At 38.3% G+C, this 20,253-nt stretch overlaps 1 protein-coding gene across 1 annotated transcript; it reads left to right on the top strand.

Moving 5' to 3' along the window:
- The first annotated feature begins 1,709 nt into the window (after positions 1-1,709).
- On the top strand, positions 1,710-15,919 carry LOC121511213 (zinc transporter ZIP9-A). Its single transcript, XM_041789813.1, has 7 exons — positions 1,710-1,997; positions 2,253-2,358; positions 5,746-5,910; positions 5,995-6,063; positions 8,831-8,916; positions 9,002-9,136; positions 9,223-15,919. Exons 1-7 carry the CDS (start codon positions 1,902-1,904, stop codon positions 9,484-9,486), a joined length of 921 nt encoding a protein of 306 aa, XP_041645747.1. The 5' UTR covers positions 1,710-1,901; the 3' UTR covers positions 9,487-15,919.
- The last annotated feature ends 4,334 nt before the right edge of the window (positions 15,920-20,253 follow it).

The following is a 20,253-nucleotide window of genomic DNA, read 5'->3' as shown; positions in this document are numbered from 1 at the left end:
CAGAGCACAAAGCAAGGACTACAAAGACGATGGTCTTTATAGACCAAACTCCAACCATCTGGTTTTAGTTCAGTGTGGAAGAACTTGCCTGGCCTCCACAAAGCCCTGATCTCAACCCCATCGAGCACTGATGATAGATCATTCGGAAATTAATAAAAGTAAAAATGATAAGTTTAAAGGCTCAAATCTGAGATAAAAATTCCACATTATTATTTCAAAAGATCAGAACACGATATTAGAAATAGAAAAATAATGTTTTTAAAGAGCAAATATACAAGGAGAAAGTTGAAATAATACATTTGAAAGGTAAAAATATGAGGTCAGATTTGAAATCATGAGTTTAAAAGTCCTTTATGTCTTAAAATTTTAAACTGTGAGTCTGATAGTTCAAAATATGCGATTAAAAAGCCAAAATTAGGAGTTGAAAATGTCAAAATATGAGCTAAAATTCAAAATGATGACTTACAAGGTTAACAATGAATGATTTGAATTAAAAATTGGGAATGTAAAAGGTCAATGCATGATATAAAAGCAAAAGTTATGAATTTATAATGTAAAAATAGAAAAAAATGAAATCATGTGTTTTAAAGTCAAAATATGGGATTAAAAAGCCAAAGTAAGGAGTTGAAAAGGTCAAAATATGACTTAATATTTAAAATTGGGAATCTAAAAGATAAAAATGTGACATAAAGTCCAAGTTATTAGTTGGAAAGCTCAAAGCATGAAATGAAAAGTCAAAACCATAAGTTTGAGTCATAATCTTGAGATGCAAAATTGAAAATATGAAATAAAACAAATTATTTTTCCCCACATTCTTCACTTTTTATCTAATTTTTCTTACTCTTTACTTTTTCAGACTTTTATGTCTAACAAGGATTTTTCAAATAATCAAGTTGAAGTTTACATTATTATACTGGAGGATATCTGCAGTCCTCATACTGGTGGGCCAGTAATAATACAAGTATGGTATGATCTCGCCGGCCGGATGTAATCGTTCCATGGGCCGGATTTGGCTCCCGGGCCTTGAGTTTGACATCTGTGCTCTACAGAATGAGTGGGCACAAATCTCCACTAAACACTCCAAAATCTTGTGGAAAGCCTTAAAGCTGGGTGGAGGCTGTTAAAGCTGCAAAAGGGGGGCTGAATACTTTTGCCCATATAGTGTGTCTTCATATCAAACAGATTATTGTTGGGTAGATCCTAACAGACATATTGGGACAATGAAATGTTTAACTTGGGTATTCCTATGCCACATTTGGGTATGTCCCGTTCATCTCTGACTTTGTTACCTGTAAAGAGATGCTGCGAAATGTTTCGTTCCCTTGCTATCATTGCTTTTAGCTAAAAGGTAAAGGCCTTATATTAGGCTTTATCTTGGGCCCCAGGCTCATTAGAACAGGCCATACTTACCTGTTTATTCTGAAACATGGTGCCTGTCAGCAGTTTAGGGCTTTATTTCAGCATGTAGTTGAGTTTGAGAAGTTTAAACACGCCTTTAAAGAAGGCTATTTTCAGTCATATTTCTACATTCTGAGGTGGTGTGACTTTACACCTGTCATTAAAGGTAACTGCCACATCATATCAGTAGTTAAGATGATGCAGGCTGTGTTGGTACATAAGGAAGCAGATGATTGGAGGGTCAGGAGTTTATCTGGGCGGGTGCACTTCTCATGTCAGACACTGGGGGGAGGGAGGTGCGGAGGGAGCAGCTGTGGTGCAGAGGAGCAGAGAGAGGCGCGACGTGGAACGGCAGAATGGCATTTACGTCTTTTCTGATCCAACACATGAAACCCAGTGATTACACGATACCAGAGCGTCTGCTTTTTAGGAGGATTTAACCCTGACATGTAGCCGACAGAGTCAGCATTTTTATAAAAGAAGAAGAAGAAGAAGTGATCGCCATGGACGGAGGCTTAACTATCACTTTTATTTCTGTTGCCATGTTTATAGGCTGTTTTTTACTTGGATTCATTCCGCTTTTGTTCAAGCTATCTGAGGTAAGTTTATAGAAGTAACAGATCTCCTCAACAGTCATTAAGTTAAACAATATCAAAGACACCAAACTTGTTTTATATGGATTTATGTGCACCCTTTTCGCTGTATTTGCTTAAGTGAATGAGCTTTGGTACAGCTTTATTTGTTTATCAAAGTCTGGGAAATCCCTCCAGCTGTTTTTTCGTTGAAATAAATCAGAGTGAGAGCTTCACATGGATCAGCTGAAGCCCTGTGTCTGTCTGTCTGTCTGTCTACAGAAAAGTCTGCAGTTCGTCTCCATCCTCGGAGCAGGACTCCTGTGTGGGACAGCACTGGCCATCGTCATCCCAGAGGGAGTGGGTTTACTGGAGGAGTCGTGGAGAGGTGAGCAGCTGTGTGGACAAATATTACCATAACCTTTAAGTTTAGTGTTTATCTGGATGTCACACCCTTTGACTACAGTGGCCCTGAAGGTCAACTGTCAAAATGCTACCCCTGATTTCTTCACAAAGGAGAAAGATTTCATTAAATTCACTCCTCTCAGTTTTATCTTGCAGCCTGATGTTACAGGAAAAAAAAATACTCTCATTGATCTACATTCAGTACCCCATAATGACAAGGTGAAAACAGAATTTTAGACTTTTTTTTTTTTTTTTTTTTTTGCAAATGCTTCCCAAAAAACCTGAAATATCACATTCACATAAGTATTTGGACCTTTTACAGTTTATCCCAGGTTCCTACCATTTCTCTGGATCTTTGCTGAGATGTCTCTACACCTTGATTGAGTCCACCTGTGATAAATTAAACAGATTAAACATGACTTGGAAAGGCAGAATTGTATGTACTGTATGTCATGAAACACTGAACACATTTCACCTTGTGAAAAATATTTCCAAAGCAGATGAATTGATCTGATTCCACGGCTCAGTCCCAAATCTCCTTCTCATGAAATGGAATGATCCTTTAATGCAGGGGTGTCCAAACTATGTCCCTGGGCCAAATGTGGCCTGCGGTCCAATTTTGATTGGCCAACAGCAAATTCTAGAAATGAAATAAAACATGGCCCACATTTGAAACTGGAGCTTGTGCTTGACTGCAGTGTACTTCACACTTTCAGCACAAGGCAGCTCTGCCATGCTAATTCCATAAACAAACATCCTCACAAGAAGAATTAATTGATGTGTTTTATGTGACTAAACTGAGACAACCCTGAACATGGTAAAAAAATATGGGAAATCAAAATATTAACGTTTTCCAACTCCTGATAGGTTACAGCAGCAAAAGCAGTACCATTTATATCCCAGAGGCTGAGCCAGTGGCAAGTAGGGCCAAATAAGGCCCCTGAAATCTGATTGGTATTCCTAATAAACCTGGAAATGATTGTCTATTTTCCTTGTCACTCATTAAACCGAGCGTTTAGTGCAAGTTCAAACAGTCAAACTCTGCCCAGCTGATTTGCTTTAAGCATGCTGTTGGCTAATCATTCTCATGCTGCCTTATTTAAATTGCTCTTGCCTGGCAATGCTCTGCCACTCTCCCTGCAAGCTGCTCTTTCAACTCTTCTCCACCCCAGCTCCTCCTTTATTCTGCTTCTGACTTCATCAGTGTCATATACCTCACCTTGTGGATATTAAAGTGGCCCAAACATCCTTATGTATTTCTGAATGTGGCCCTCAGTGGAAAAAGTTTGGACACCCCTGCTTTAAAGCTACAATATGTAGAATTTTGCACTGAAATGTCAAGATTAAAAAACTTGTATTGTGTAATTTCGATTGTGATTAATTGTATAGATGCTATAGAGATGATATTAGATTTTTGCTGATTTCCTTTGTGAGGGTTCAAATCACTACCAAAACATCCAGACACTAGCATTTAGAGCATTTTATTCCACACCATGGTTATGTAGACTCATTAGTTCCTAACCTGGGTTCCTGGACCCCTAAGGAGACTAAAGATCTTGGAGCAGGCAAGGCTTGCTCTGATGTTGTGAATATTAAACTTATACATAAAAATTAAAATTATGATGAAAATTTATTAAATGGTTCATGTAAAGGTCTTTGGTAAGAATAATGTGGTTTTCTTTGGGTTTTTTAATGAAATGGTTAAGATTGCTTATCTTTTTTCACAGATGTTAAATATTTGTCTTTCTTGTGGGTCAGTTTTTATTGGATACAAGTAGGGGGCCTCCAAGGAAAAGGGTGGGAAGCACTGACATAGACCTTAAAACAAACTCCAGTGCACTTTTGATATCAAGGCAAGTTTCAACCCAGTTGTATCAGAGAATTTACTCTGGTAATTGTTACAAATAAAAAAGGTCTTAATAGTCCGAAAAGCTGGGCTTGATATTAGCTTTTTTGCTCACTGACCATTTTTTTGTGTTTTTTCAAAGTTAATAACCACTCTCAATTTTCATTAGCCACAATTTTGTTGTCAGAAAATAATATTAAATATGAATAAGGTTGACTATGGCATGCTTAAATGTACTTAAACCTGATTTACAATCCTTCAAAATGTAAATGAAGACCATACTTCCAATGTTCAAGCATGCTTCTTCATCCAACCAAGTTTGCAGTTTTATATAAAGTGTCTATAAAAAGTATTCAACCCTTTGGATTATTAACCCTTTCTGGTTTTATATATATCAATCATGGCCAATATAATTTGCCTTTTTTGGATCTTTTTTTTCTTTTACAAAACAACCCATTCAGTGTCAAAGGAAAAAAAGATTTCTACAAAATAATGTAAAATCCTTCCCCAAGCCTTGGTTCTCTCCCAGACTGAAAAAGATTGTCCTCCAGGATTTTCCTATATTTTGCTGCATGTGTTTTACCCTCTACCTATACAAGTCTACAATGGCCAGCTGCTGAGAAGCATCCCCACAGCATGATGTGGCAGCATCATCAATCATCACACTGTATAATTCATAAAGTCAATAAAAGGGTAGAACATCCAAGGGGGTGAATACTTTTAAATGGCACAGTAAAAAAAAAAAAAAAAATTCCAGAACATGTGGAATGCCTGCACAAATAAAAAATCCTGTTACAGAGAAATATGTCACACTTGGCTGTTAGATACATTCACAGAGACATTAAGGTTTATATGTTCTTGTTACTTGTTATCTTTCCACTATAGGAAATGACACCTTTCCTGTTCTGATCTGTGGTTAACACATTTTGGGCATTTTTTTCTTAAAGCAACATGTTCTACGGCAAAAAATCAGCCTCATCTGTTAGGTCGCACAACGCACAGAGAGGTTGAGCTACTTAGCAGTCATCTGGGGAAAAATCACCCCTTTATGTGAAAATCGGTCTCAATGCAGTTAACATCTGATTCACATAAAATGGCGCTTACAGCCAGGTACAGTCAACGTGAAACATAGGCTGTGATACAGATAAATTAAACCCACCAGAGTGGCATTTTGGACTTTCTTCAGTACCTACAACGGCTGAAATGCAGCCATTGTGGGTACTGCATTTGCCAGGTTGGGGGGATGTTAATGTCAAGGGGTAATCAGAGAATCATAAGATCATTTGTAAAATGTAAGAATGTGTGAGCCTGTGTCTTTCTGTGAAGGATGGGATAATGATTTTTGGTTTGAAACCTGAGTCAATCAATAGATGTCTGTTTCAGGTGAGAAGAATGCTCTAAAGATGAAGGTGTGTTAATTATCTCTGTGATGATGCACATGAGGATGAAAGCAAGCTCACCAGTCTAAATGTATGCATCTTTTTTGTGCAGATTCTAATCAAAGCTTTCATTTTATCTCCACAGCTTCCTCCTCTGATTTGCAATCCAATCAAAACTCCTCTGAAAAAAATGTCACAGAAACGACAGACGAAGGCCCTCCACCTCGCTTCTTCATTGGAGTCGCTTTAACCTTTGGGTTCACCCTCATGTTCATCGTGGATCAGATTGGGAACTATTTTTCTATGCGTGGTAAGATGGCTGAACTCTGCAACTTCATGCAGAACTTCTCAGTTTCACTGTTATTTACTACAACATGTGAATTTATCATTTCAGGCCAATCAGCTGGTTTGAATAGCAGTGTCGGCATCACAGCCACTTTAGGACTGGTTATTCATGCTGCAGGTAGGAGAAACGTAACCCCACATGGACATCTGTATTGAACTGTGTTTGCACAAAACATGCTTCAAGGAAGTCCAGGCCACAAGCACAGAAACTCCCCACAAAGCAGTGAAGTTATTCATTACCTCATGTGATTCAGCATGTGATTCTTCTGCTGTTTGAGTCTTTTATGTTTTTAAAGACTTCACTTTTCTAAGCCTGAAGGCTTAAGCTCACTTCTGCAAAATGAAACATTAACCATGGGGAAATGTTAACAACGAAACCAAAACATCTAACCGAGGGATGTAACAGTGTTCTGCAGAAAGTTTAGAAAAAGACTTACATTGACTTTTACACTTTGATACACTCATAAAAGCAGTCAGAAAAGTAGACTTCTGTTGCTCCTTCTTAGTCAGTGTGGCAGCCAAATCATTTTTTATTTTACAAACCCCCATTCCATAGATGGGATGTTGTGTAAAATGTGAATCAAATGGGTGCAATTCTTTACAACTATATTCAGTTGAGTACAGCACAAAGACAAATATATCTAATGTTCAGACGGATATATTTTATTGTGTTTTTCTTTTTTTTTAAATATACACACAACCTGAGTTTAATACCTGTTAAACACAACCAAAAAGTTTGGACAGGGGCAAAAAAATTAGGAAGTTGTGGAATGTTCAGAAATCACATGGAACATGCCATGGGTAAGAAGTTTAATTGGTTACAAGTGATAATGCCATGATTGGCCTCTAAACAGGCACACCTCATTTGTCCATGATCCACAGTGGTGTGAGGTTCTTCTTTACTTAGCAAAAGGCTGTGGGCAAAAAGTCCTCCAGTTTATGAACAACGTTCCTCAACTGGCGTTTGCAAGGTTTTAAGAGATTTTGCCGTCTACAGTCCACAATTAACCTTGCAAAGCAGATGGACTGGCCGGATTCTACATCTGTCATCAGGCAGATCCATCTTGCAAAGCTGCAATCTGAAACATATTCTAACGAGTGAGAGAGAACAAATAATTTATTATTTATGAAAAGCAATGAAATAAACTTTAAAACTGAACAGATCTTCTGCATGGATGTGTCACTCTTTTGCTTTTAATAATCAATGTATTTTTCATCAGAAGTGTCTTTCTAGTTTTGTATGATTTAAATATTAGTCTTACCCACAAAAGAAGGGTCTTTATGAAAATAAAAGGTAAAAATCACTGTATTAATAGTAAAAAAGTAATAAGAATTTTAAAAAGTCTGTCACAACATTGAAAATATCTATCTTAAATAGAATGATTAAAGTGTCTATCAATTCAGCTGCATTGTGGTTTATCCACGTGGAGTTACCGTTGTCAGCAATATTTGACGTCATTGGAAGATGCAGGACAGAAGGTGCAGGACCCTGGACAGATCTGGTACCTACACCGGTGCAGCAATCAGCTCAGATGTAGCTGTAGTATAGAAGCTATATTATCAGAGCTTCAACACCTTTCTTTATTAAAACAAAGATCCAAACTAAAAGCCTCTTTTGGCAGAGAAAATGTTTTGCACGTCTCCCTACGTCACCATTCATAAACTATGGCAGTACCAGCCTGTCAAGCTCAGGTTAGTACTGGAGCTGTGCATGTCTTCTACCTCATTTTGTGTTGTTGATTGGCCTGTAATTAATAAGATTTTTTTTGAAAAGTCCTGCCCTTCCCAAACACTTTGTATGTGAAGTTTCACATGAATGTTAAATATACCCATATCTGGCATGTCAGGTTAGTCCATAATATCATCAGAAGATTCAGAGAATCTAGAGAAATCTCTGCAAGTCAGGGCAAGCACAAAAACCAACACCGAATGCTCATGACCTTCGACCCTTCAGATGGCACTGTGTTAAAAAATCGATATCCTTTGTTGGATATTATGTGGGCCCAGGAACACTTTCGAGAACCATTGTCAGTCAACACAGTACAGTACAGTACTGCATCTGCAAGTGTAAGTTAATACTCTACCGTGGAGAGGGAAAGTGTCAACGACATCCAGACTTGTCACTGACTTCTTTGGGTCTGAGCTCATCTAAGATGGACTGTAAACGTGTGCTGGGGTCTGTTGAGTTCACATTTCAGTTTGCTTTTGAAAATGATGGCTGATGCTTCCTGTTATCAAATGAAAGTTTAAAAACCAGCATCTGTGATGGTGTGGGGGTATATTAGTGTCTGTTACATGGGTCACTTACTCATCTGTGAAGGTATCATTATAACTGAGACTAAACTCAGGTTTTGGAGCAAATCTGCTTCCATCCAGATGACATCTTTTTCAGGGACATCCCTTTTTATTTCAAGGAGACAGAGTTGAGTCATATTCTGCATGAGTTACAACAGCATTGCTTCACATTGAAAGAGTGAGAGTACTAGACAGGCCTGTATGAAGTCCTGACCTGTCTCCCCATTATACTTCAAGAAATAGTGTCTTCAGTTCCCATGCAGCTGATGGATGTGCCATGGTCGGTAGCAGTTGTAGGCTGCAGATGGCCTTGAGGTTAGGTTGAGCCACTTTTATGCAGGTTACAGGTCTTATTGACAGCAGCCGGTTCACGTCAGACCTGCCACACCAAATAATCTCAAATTTTTGGGTTGCTTTTGGATTGATCCATTCCATACTTTCTGTAAAAACAATCATATCCCTTTAAATTTGCAATTTACAACAACAACATACAAATTGATTTTTAAAAAAGCATAGTATTGTATTGAAACACTGCACAAACATGAATTGAATAAGTAAAAAGTTTTTGTGTGATTTTTCTCTGCATGCAGCTGATGGATTTGCTCTGGGTGCAGCTGTAGCAACAGGCCAAGTGTCAGTGCAAGTGATTGTGTTTTTTGCTGTGATTCTACACAAGGTGGGGAACATTTCAGTTCTAAATTCCAATAGTAGAAGTAGTAACTGAGGCTATAAAATCCCTGATCTTGTGCCTTTTCTCCCAGGCGCCTGCAGCTTTTGGTTTGGTCTCCTTCTTGATGCATGCAGGCCTTGAAAAGAAATATATCCAGGGACATTTACTGGCCTTCTCAGCTGCAGCACCTATACTGGCCATCACCACTTACTTCATTTTACATGCAGTAAGACAGCTTACATCACACTGATTATAGTGTCCTAGCTGATGGTTTGGTACATCTATAATTTTTTTTTTTTCCTGTGTCTGTAGTCTGGCAGCTCTTCCCAAAGCCAGCTCAGTGCGACAGGTGTTGGGATGCTCTTCTCGGCTGGGACATTTCTCTATGTGGCAACCGTGCACGTCCTCCCTGAGGTCAGCAGCAGCAGCAGAGCAAGTCATCAACCGTCAGACCTCCAGCAGCACACAGGGCCAGAAACCCACCAACATCGACACCTGGGGCTCTTGGAGAGCCTCACCCTTATCCTTGGGGTTGGGCTCCCAGTGGTGCTCGCTCTTGGGCTGAACGATGACTAAGACAGAAACGTCAGGGCATTTAAGTTCAGTGTGAGACCACACCTGAAAGAAAAACTGTGAGCACCTTTGAAGAGAACAGGATGTAAATCCTGAACAGCAGACAGTGATGTAAACAAAAACTGCACTTCTTCTGAAAAAAACAAGAACCTTGGAGTCTAAGGAGCTTTTTTCAAGGGACCAGAAGGTTCCACCTGCAGACTTTTGTCTGCATTTTCTCTAAGGTCTTAAGGTTCATTAAAATGGGGCAAATGATTTTACTGGCATGTGAAAAGGTCAAATCTGTTAAAAGAGGTTACACCCATAATATTTAATTGTTACATTTGTGCAACAGTTTCACCTACATTTCAGCATGGAGAGCTTTTCCCATGCCCTCTCTTCTATTTTAAAGTCTGAGTTAACATGTGTATAATTTTTTAAAGTGTTTTTAATATTTAATATGAAAACAGAAGCACAAACAAACATGCCTTTATAAAAAATCTACTTTCAAAGATTTTCTTAAAGCCTTAAGATTTACAAAAATGTTACGCTTAAGACCCAGAAATCTGACCCTTTCCACACCCTGCTGGGCAACTGGATACCAAGTTGGCTGTACTTTATCTTGGTCATTCACACTTTTCATAAACAATACATCTCCAGTGACAACCTGCAGTCAGAACTCACTTGCCACCTCTTATGCAAACAACAGCTCAAACATCCTTTTATGGTCATTTTCCACCAGTGGGTTGCTGCACTCCTCTCTAATGCTGGATTTTTTTTCTACGCTGTACAATGCCACCTATATCGGGTAAAGCCTTCTGGAGCCCCAAGTCATAAGTGGGCCTATGAACATGGTCCATCAGAAATTTAAGCAATGATACCTTTCATACAAAACATTTTTGTATACAAAAACACCCACATATTATTCAGGTTTTCATGGTTAAAAGACGATTGAATTAAAAAATATATGATTTACAGTGATTTACTTTAGAGATTACTCTCAAACCAAGTCAAACATTTCAAAACTTTTTTGTTGTAAGCTTATGATTATGGCTTACAGCTCACAAAAATAAAAAATATTCCATTCTCTCACTTTGGCTCAGTACACACCACTATGGGGAAGACTGCTGACTTGACTTTATCCAGAGGACAATCATTGACACCCTCCACAATAAGGGGAAGCCACAGAAGGTCACTGCTGAAAGGGCTGACAGTTCTCAGAGTGCTGTATCAAAACCTATTCATGGAAAGTTGACTGGAAGGAAAAAGTGTCATAAAGATCCAAAACTTAGAATTTTTGAGATTATAAAGTTGAAAATTGCACATTGCGTGGAGGAAAATCATATCAGATGACAATGTTTTACTTGCACAAGTCCTGCAGTTGTGAACCTGATCAAATTCTAATCTATAGTGAAACTTTTCAATAAGAACGTACTTGTGATTTTAGCCCATAATATCACATTTTATCATCATCAAGACCAGGGATTTTCAGACTTTTTTTTTGCCCAAGGCACACCTGAGATCATGCCAAAATCTCAAGGAACACAGAATTCATATCCATGCAAAAATCACCTCTGTAAATTTTCTTACAATATCTATAGTTGAAGCAAGAATCTATGGTTGCTCAAATCCCCTACACTATACTGTTTTGGAACAACTGAATTGCACAAATACAGGCTAAAATGTATATTTTTGCATCAGCCTTTTTCACAGCTCTTATTCAGATCTACTATAGAAAATCCAAAACTTTTTGTGCCTGTTACAAGTCATTTTTACACCAAATTATTAGGAAAAACGTGAAGTATGAAAACCACAGTAATACTACAGAATATGTTAGTTTTCTAAGAGGTTGTGCAATTTTTTGATACTTGTATAGTCATTATGAAAATGCATGGTTGTACGAATTCCCAAGGCAAAACCTGGAATAGCCTTGAGGCACACCAGTGTGCCTTGCCACACCATTTGTGAACCACTGATTTAGACTTAGAAGAAACATTTCTGTAACCTGTAGCTATACAACCACTGTTTCACTTTCTGAACTTGAAAATTTTAAGTTTATAAAGTCAAAATGTATGACTTTTGAGGAGTGTTGCAATTATGGGTGTTTGGCAATAGTTAGGTGTTGGCAAACTGTGCAGTGTGCTGAAGTACATAACGGAAACCACATAGATCTGTCATCAGATGTGAAATAATGAGCTTGTTGCACTTTGTATATGAGCTAGTACTGCTCGTCAACACCAGGGGGCAGTAAATAAAACAAAATATGCTAATTGTAGTAATGATCAGGCTAGGACTTGTATTTATCACGGAAAATTAAAAGAAGGGAGATTTTATGTTCCAGGTGTTACTGGTTTCTGCCAGTGGGTGGTGTTAGGGCAAAACCATAAAGTAAGCCTTTGAATGTGAAGAGGGGCAGACCTTAATCAAACTTGTGAAATCTGAATGAAATCAGGTGTTTTATATAAGGATTTATGCTTGCCGTCGTCAGTTAGGCGTCCGTTAATGAAACATGTCAGTGTTGTGGAAATTTATTGAGCACTTCAGTTAAAAATCTGAGCTTGAATGGTTCAGCACATTGAGAGGAATTAAACAGATGACCCATCTATATCACTTCCTGTTGGCAGTAGAGGGCGCTATGATGAGATGTTTGCATGTTGGCGTGTTCTGTGTGATACTGTTGTCTCACCAGAAACTGTAGGATGTATACAAAAGTCACAACAGGTTATGTTCATTTGGCACCATCAAAAATGCCTTATTTGGAAATTGAGGTGAAGCTAGTGGACCTCCTGTTGGGATTTTGGTAAGGAGGCTATTAATGATGCATTTGCAGACCAAAAATCATTAAACTAGGCTGAATGGTTGCGGGTGCTGATAGTTTGATTACATTTGGGAGGTGGAAAAAATCATGATTTAAACTTTGGGTCAGATTGTGGCCCCGCCATCTCCTCCTGACATTATGGCTTTCCTATAACATACAAATTTGTAATGTCCTTTGAAGTTCAAGTAATTTTCTGAGAATGTTTAGAGAAATTGCTGTGAGATTTTCCAGAATTTTCATGGAAATTTTAAGTGATTTGTTTTGATGTTTTGGGGAATGTGCCTGGAATTTTTAAGTATTTTCATCTGAGTTTTGGGGAAATGAGTGCATATCTTGGAGAGTTTTGTCTTAAGTTTTGGGGGGAATTTGCTTTAATATCTTTGGACATTTCCATGGGAATTTGTGGAATCAGTTTTGAAATTTTCTATGGGTTTGGTAGGTATTTGTTTAATCATTTTCAGGCATTTTTATGGAAATTTGGGATATGTACTGGTTACTTGGGGAATTTTATTTGAATTTTTACAGGAAATTTGCTTTGAGGTTTTAGTCGGAAAAATAACCAAGATATAGAAATCATCTATGTACACTTTAGGGAATTGGGTTGGGCATTTTCCAAAATTTTCATGTATTTTTGTTTAGTTTATTTGTAATTTTTTTGTGAATTTTATAAGAAATTTAGGAGGCAATTCGCTTTAAAAATTTTCAGATAAGCTTTCAAGAATATTTATGGAAGTTATGGGGAATTTTTTTATCAGGATATTTAGGCTTTTTAACCAAATTTCACTGAAACATTTAGAAGACAATTCTGGGTTCTTTTATGTGATATTTTAAGATGTGTTTTAGAATATTCAGACAAATTTTGGGTAAATTCTTTTCAAATCCTGGGAATTTGTGTAGATTTTGGAAAGAAAAATTCCAAGAAATTCAGAACTTTTACTTATTCCAAATAAGCAGGAATAACTAATGATGCATCCCAAACAAAAGCTCAGGTCCCAGGAGGTTATGTTGAAATGTCACAGTTTGCACAACTATAGACCTCCAGCTCGTCTAGAATGACCAAAAAAAAAAAAAAAAAAAAAATTCTTAATCAGATAAAATCCCTTCAGATGTGACAGTTATAAATCCTCCAAAATTTTACTCTATCCTCTATTCTCTCACTTCCTGTATATTTTTTAAAACATAGTACAATACTTTTTTTGTTCTTCTGGATATGATATGTACATGTGTTTACTGAATCCCATGCATCTAGCTCAAACTTTGTTGAGGGGCCCTCAAAAAAGGAAGTTTTTGGCCTTGTGCAACCTTTTTTTTTTAGGAAAATACATGAAACCACCAAAATACAGACATTTTCACCAGGACTTGTATGTCCATACATTTTTGTGAGCTTGGAGGCATGTTCAGGCTGCAAAATTAACAGTTTGTTTGGTACTCTGGCCCTTATTATTAGGTACTTCTGCTTTTGCTGCAGATAATGTTGGTTAACTTTAATGTGTGCTAAGTGTCTACACTACCAAACCAATCCAAGTTAAAGCATTGTATGCAGTCTGAGATGTTGAATATCAAACTGCTGTCAGTCTACATTTAGGTGCACCTCTATTAAGGACTAGCATTTGGTACTACCCAACATGGATGCTAATACAAGTTGAAGACAGGCGTCTGACTTACCCATGTTTACAGAGAAAATGTTAAATCAGCATTCATGCTTGTGCTCCTGTTGCTGTTATTCATGAACGATTAAAAGAGTAAGACACTGCAGGGGTTAATCAGATTTATAAAGCAACCTCATACACATTTGGTGATGTAGCTATTTGTTAAAAAAAAAAAAACAGATTTTTTGCATAAGTGTGTCAGAGGAGGATGTGCTGTTGGCCTTCTACAATTGTGGCTGCTCGCAAGTTTCCTAGATGCTATAAGTTCTTAATCATCAGTTGCGTTTAGTGCTGCTGACCCACTTTTAAATACCTTTAATGTGAAAAATTACCACCCCCAAAGCTGGCTCTTTTGATAGGTGTTTGTGACTGAATCTGGAGCCTAGTCCCAGCTCTGGAGGCGCAGTGAAAGGATGATGACCTGAAAAAGTTTACTCAGGTGTGTTCTTCGAGTTCATCTTTTGTCCGTGTATCAATAAAACCTCCATGGGGGAGAATCTGATAGCAAAGTTATTGTTTGGTGGGATGCGTTTCCATCCCAGGACTGACAATAGAAAGGCGACATCTGTTGCCAAGTTTGAGTTTAATATTCACCGTGTCTGGAAGTAAAAATTAGAGGAAGGGAGTGCCATGTTTATGTTCAAGGGTGAAATGCCAGGAAGTGGATCAATTTACAGGAACAACCACCTGATATGAACTGTCACCTCAACAATAATGAGGTCATTCATCTCTTAATAATTTCCTCGTTGTTTGTTTGTGCAGTCAAACCGGCTGAGCAGCTCTTAGACGTTAGTGAGGAATTTTAATCTGCTTATGGAACAGAATAAAATCTACTCTTACATTTCTTTATGAGCAACAAAAGACCGCAACATGATCAGTGGTTATGCCTTTAAAGGTTTAAGGCCTGAAACAACAGCAACAAACAGTAGCAGCATTATTGATTTAGGTATAATAAAGTAATCAAGGCTTCTAGTATTCATGTTATAGGCTATTCAGTAAGAGAGCTGGTGCACAAATGATCCAAACTCAATTTGTGCCTGTATTCAACATGCAAATGTTTGCTGTGCTTCTTCAGGGGCGCTGTAAATTCATAGGCACTTTTCTGCATTTTGAGTTGCCAGACTTGCTTGATTTTAATATTTTGTGAACGCTTTCTGCAGTCTCATCTCAAAATTCTGGCTTTGTTTAGCTACTTTGGACCTGTTACAAGCAAGTCATTGGTTCAAACACACCTTTAGCAGATAAACCAGTTGCAGTGAAGAAGTGCTCTCATATGACAGTAAGTCAAACCATCCCAGCACACAACCTAAACAAAACAAACCTCTGACAGCAGCTCTGACACAGGGAGGAGGAGTAGGTCTGCTTTTCCCACAAAGTCAGTAGCAGAAAAATGGGTTTAATTTATGAAATTTACCATAACAAAATCCCTCTGTTAGGTCAGGCTCGTTCTATTTACCTGCCCTGGTGGTTATTAAGATTTACAAATTCACCCGACGCTGCTCAAAAGTACCTGCATTTGGTTGGTGGTGGGTGCTAATTCCCACCCTGATTTTTAGGCCTATTTTCTCAGGGTTTTGTCAGTGAAATAATTTAGATTGATGTTGATTTTTGACTGCAATCTATTATTTATGTGGGGCTTGGGGGAGCTTGGGTTTTCTTAGATACAAATGGGCTCCAGGAAAACCCGACTGAAATGTCTAAGCCAGTCTTAGACATTTACAGGACAAGAGACATGAGATGTGCCACTTTGTCCACAGGGAGCGTCAAAACCAACACCGAGTTCTTCAAAGGAGCTTTAAATAGTTCATGCATCTGTGTTTTTGAGACAGAAACAGGAGGCTGATACACACTACTGTTTGTAACTGGACTTCAAATCATCTTATCACATGTTTTTCTGCATACTTTTCACTTTCGGTGGGTTCTTAAATGTTTTGTGAAGTTTGCACGAGATAATAAACATTTCAGCTCTCGTTATCGCTGCTCTCGTTTTTGTTTTCCTCGCTTCTCACTTTTTTTGGCACTGGGGGAAAGTGTCCAGTGTCAATCCATTTTTTATTGCCAGTGCGTCGGGTTGCACCTGACTTTAAACAACATCCCTCTACATCTTGGCATGGATGTGCCAAGTTGAGCCGTGGCAGTTTCAAACATAAACATGGAAACAAAATTCAAAAGGTAAAACACTGGAAGGTACTTAGTGATATCTGGGCTGTACTGGCAATCTTGCATCCTGGGAATTTTCCTCGTGACGGTTGGACTTTTAAAAAACTATTTCTTCTCGATAGGCTATAAAATGTTCACTGAGTATAGTAAATGAATGAACAATGAAACAGGAGTAGAATCATCTGTTTTAATGTCAAGATTTTAACAGTTCTTAATCAAATACATGAATGTTATACTTTTAGTTCAGCTCCTTGCATGACTAAAAATGGTATCCATCATGTATTTTTGTAATTTTGAGGTTGTAAACATGCAGTGCCCATAAAAAAGTATTCACCCCCTTTGATTGATCTTATAAATCAATTGTGGTCAATATGATTAGTCTTTTTAAGGGAAAGAATGACAAAAAAAATACTGTTTGGTGTCAAAGTGAAAACAGATTTCTACAAAGTAATGTCAATCAAATAAAAATCTTTGATGTGGGCGCGCCAGTAGTCGAGTGGTGAGGGCACGCACCATGTACGCAGGTGACCCGGGTTCGAATCCAACCTGTGGCACTATTTCCTGCATGTCTCTTCCCGCTCTCTTCCCCATTTCCAACTCCGTCCACTGTCCTCTCTCTAATAAAGGCACGAAAAAGCCCAAAAATAAAAATCTAAATATATATATATATTTGACGTAAAATAAGTGACTGCATAAATATTCACCTCCTTAAAAGTGACTGACCTAATTCGACAGAGGTCCAGCCAGTTGGTGCTAGTTAGTCTCACAATTAGTGAAATGAGGATCACCAGAGTGAAATTAATGTGTCCCAAGTGGTTGTAGTATAAAGACACCTGTGTCTGCAAAGTTCGGCCACTGGTTAATCAGTATTCCTGGCTACCATTACACCATGAAGACAAAAAACACTCCAAGCAACTCAGAGAAAAGGTCATTGAAAAGTATAAATCAAGGGATGGATGCAACTAAATTTCTAAGGCACTGCACATCCCCCAGAGTTCAGTTAAATCCATCATCAAGAAATGGAAGGAATATGGCATATATGTAAATCTGCCTAGATCAGGCCATCCTCACAAACTGAGTGAGTGTAAAAGAAGGAGACTAGTGAGAGAGACACCTATGACTACCCTGAAGAGTTCCAAGCTTCAGCAGCTGAGATTGGAGAGACTCTACAGACAACAACATTTGCCTGGGTTCTTCACCAAAGCTTTATGGGAGAGTGGCAAAGAGAAAGCCTCCGTTAAAGAAAACTAGAGTTCCCCAAAAGACATGTGGGAGACTCCATGGTCAAGTGGACGACAGTTCTTTGGTCTAATGAGACCAAAATGGTGCTGCTTGACCATCAGACAAGATGCTGTGTTTGATGGACACCAACACTGCACATGCACAAACACATCACACACACCATCCCCCAAGCACTGTGGTGGCAGCATCATGCTGTGGGGATGCTTCTCAACAGACAGCCCTGGAAAGCTTGGAAAGTAAAATCCTGGAGGGCAATCTTATCCAGTCAGTCCAAGAGACAACGGCTTGGGAGAAGATTTATTTTCCAGCAAAGCAATGACCCAAAGCAAACAAAAAAGCTATGCAGAAACAGTTTAGAGACAACAAGGTGAATGTCCTGGAGTGGCTGAGTCAATGTCCAAACTTCAATCGAAAACAGAATTGGTGGCTGGACAAGAGCTGTTCACACAGGATCCCGAGTAACCTGACAGAACTTGATCATGTTTGCAAAGAAGAATGGAGACAAATTACAGTGACAAGATGTGTAAGCCTGACAGATCTATCCACACAGACTCAGTGCTGTGATTGCAGCCAAAGGTGCCGCTATCAAATATTGACTTGAAGGGGGTGAGTCACTAATTTTACATCACATATTTTGTTTAATTGACATTACTTTGTAGAAATCTGTTTCCACTTTGACAATATTATTATTTTTTGTCAAAAAAAAGCCAAATTATGTTGACCATGATTTATTTATAAAATCAGTAAACAGGTTTATAGGCACTGTAGTGGTCAAGTTCTCTGTCTTTCATTGTGTCATAAACCAGGCATAAACTTTGACTTTTGGCACAAGCAGGTCATTTATTATAATAGACGTATGTCAGGTCTCTCAAAGCCACTGCTGTGGTAAACAACAAACAAACAAACAAAAAAAAAATGGTAAAACAAAAAATAATGATAACGTTTCTCATTGGTGTAGGAGATTCTTACAAACATGACATAGACATATATGATATTTAACAAGAAATATACTTGTATTTAAAAGTATTTTAGCAGATCTGATTATGAATACACAGCAAAGTCCAAAATGGCAACAAAACACAGGCTGCACTGCTCAAGTCTGCAGCGGACCCAGCAGAGGGCGCTCATGTTACACTAAGCTCCAGTCCCAGTGGAAACTTGTGAAAACAGATTACAAGCAGCATTGACTTTAGTGCATTATTAAAATGACTGATAAACTTGAGTTACTTGTACTGACTGAAAAATGAGAGCTGTAGCATTTTTTTTCAGTCAATTTAAATTGTCAATATTCCTAATAATTTTATCAGGGCATCCCCATTCTTTATATAAACAAATACAATCAGTGTTCCTGCCTTAATCGCTTCTTAAATTAAAAGAAATCTCCCAGTGGGATATGGTGATGTGTTTAGACAGTCCAAAGTCAGAGGGCCGAAGAAAAACAATTATCAGCCTCTTGTGAACCAACAATCCGGTTCGTCTTAAGTTCACCATGGCACTGCACTCTGACTCACCCTCAACCACCCTAAATTCCCCCATAATTCCTCTCTTATCTGCCCTCCACTGACTGCTCATGTCAAATTCACAACACTGACGTCAGCCTTCGAGCACTCAGATGTTTACAGAACACAAGTTAACTCCTTACTCTCTGGTCTACAGTCCTAATATGCTCAAAACATCCACATCTGTCTACTGATACAACTCCAGTGGGTCGACTGAACCAGGGAAACCCACATTTGCTCTAAAATCATGGAATAACTAACAAACACTCTTAAAAGTGACACTTATTTCTGTGGAAAATAAAGACACCACTTTACCACAATGTGAAAACTTCACTAATTTTTCCTGGTTTGTTTAAAATTGTGCGTTTTTGTATTAAAGCATCATCATCAATGCCTTTAACCTACAGTCATTTTCAAGGCTTAATAAAGATTGATAAAGTCTGATGTATTCTTACAGTGGTAGACCACTTTGTAACTGAACCCATCTTTATTATTTCAAAAGAAGGCAGCTACAAGGTCATCTCAAGCTTGTTGATGTTACATTTAGAGATTTATAAGTCAATAGAGAAATGTATGAATGGCACAATCTGAAGGACTCTTTCGGCAAGGCATTATTGCATAAGAAGCTTTGACTGTTTCACTTCTTACACCACTTTACATGTTGATCAGTTAATGATTGAAGGCATTTTTGAGGGCCCCTGTGCAGCTCTGGCCCCAGTATTCACCTTCCACCTGCACCCTGGCACACATTTGCACACTTACATGTCAGGTTCATGAAACACGCCTTATTTTTGGACTAAAAGGATGGTTTTAAAGTTTAGTTCAATTTATAGTTAATTCACAAAAATGAAAACCAGTTTTGAAGAACCTGAAGATGACCACATTCCTCTCGTGTGCTCACATGTCCATATCTCTGCTCTGGTGGATCTACACTTCATGCACATCTTGTACAACTGCCTTGCACCTGTAATTGTTTAGACAGTACTGCTGTGTACTTATGTTTACATATTTCACTGCTGCTGTCTTTTGCTTAGTGCACATTCATCATGTTAGAGGCATTACAGATTTGTCTATTTTGCTGCTGTTTTATGCACGTTTCCACATCCACTGCACTTTGCGATGTCATGCAGGAAGGGAGCGGCTGACTTGAACCTGGGCCATCCATGTACATGGGACACAGCCATACCACTGGGCCATTCGCATCCCAGTATGTCATTGTTTAACTTTTTTCCTTACAGTTTAAATAAAATATCTAACTCAGCAACTTCTCAAACAAGAAGCACCCCTGTATAGTATTTTTAAGTTGGCATGGTAGACATATACCTGACAGTCTTATCTTACTTAAAGCTGTGGTTTTTCACATCAGTTTTCCATGTAAGTCCTTTTGAGAATGCAATTTCTCTTTCTGAGAATCTACACTGAA

This window comes from Cheilinus undulatus, linkage group 6 (genome assembly GCF_018320785.1).
Source record: "Cheilinus undulatus linkage group 6, ASM1832078v1, whole genome shotgun sequence".
NCBI classification, from domain to species: Eukaryota; Metazoa; Chordata; class Actinopteri; order Labriformes; family Labridae; genus Cheilinus; species Cheilinus undulatus.
This window is presented reverse-complemented; position numbering and strand designations above follow the sequence as displayed.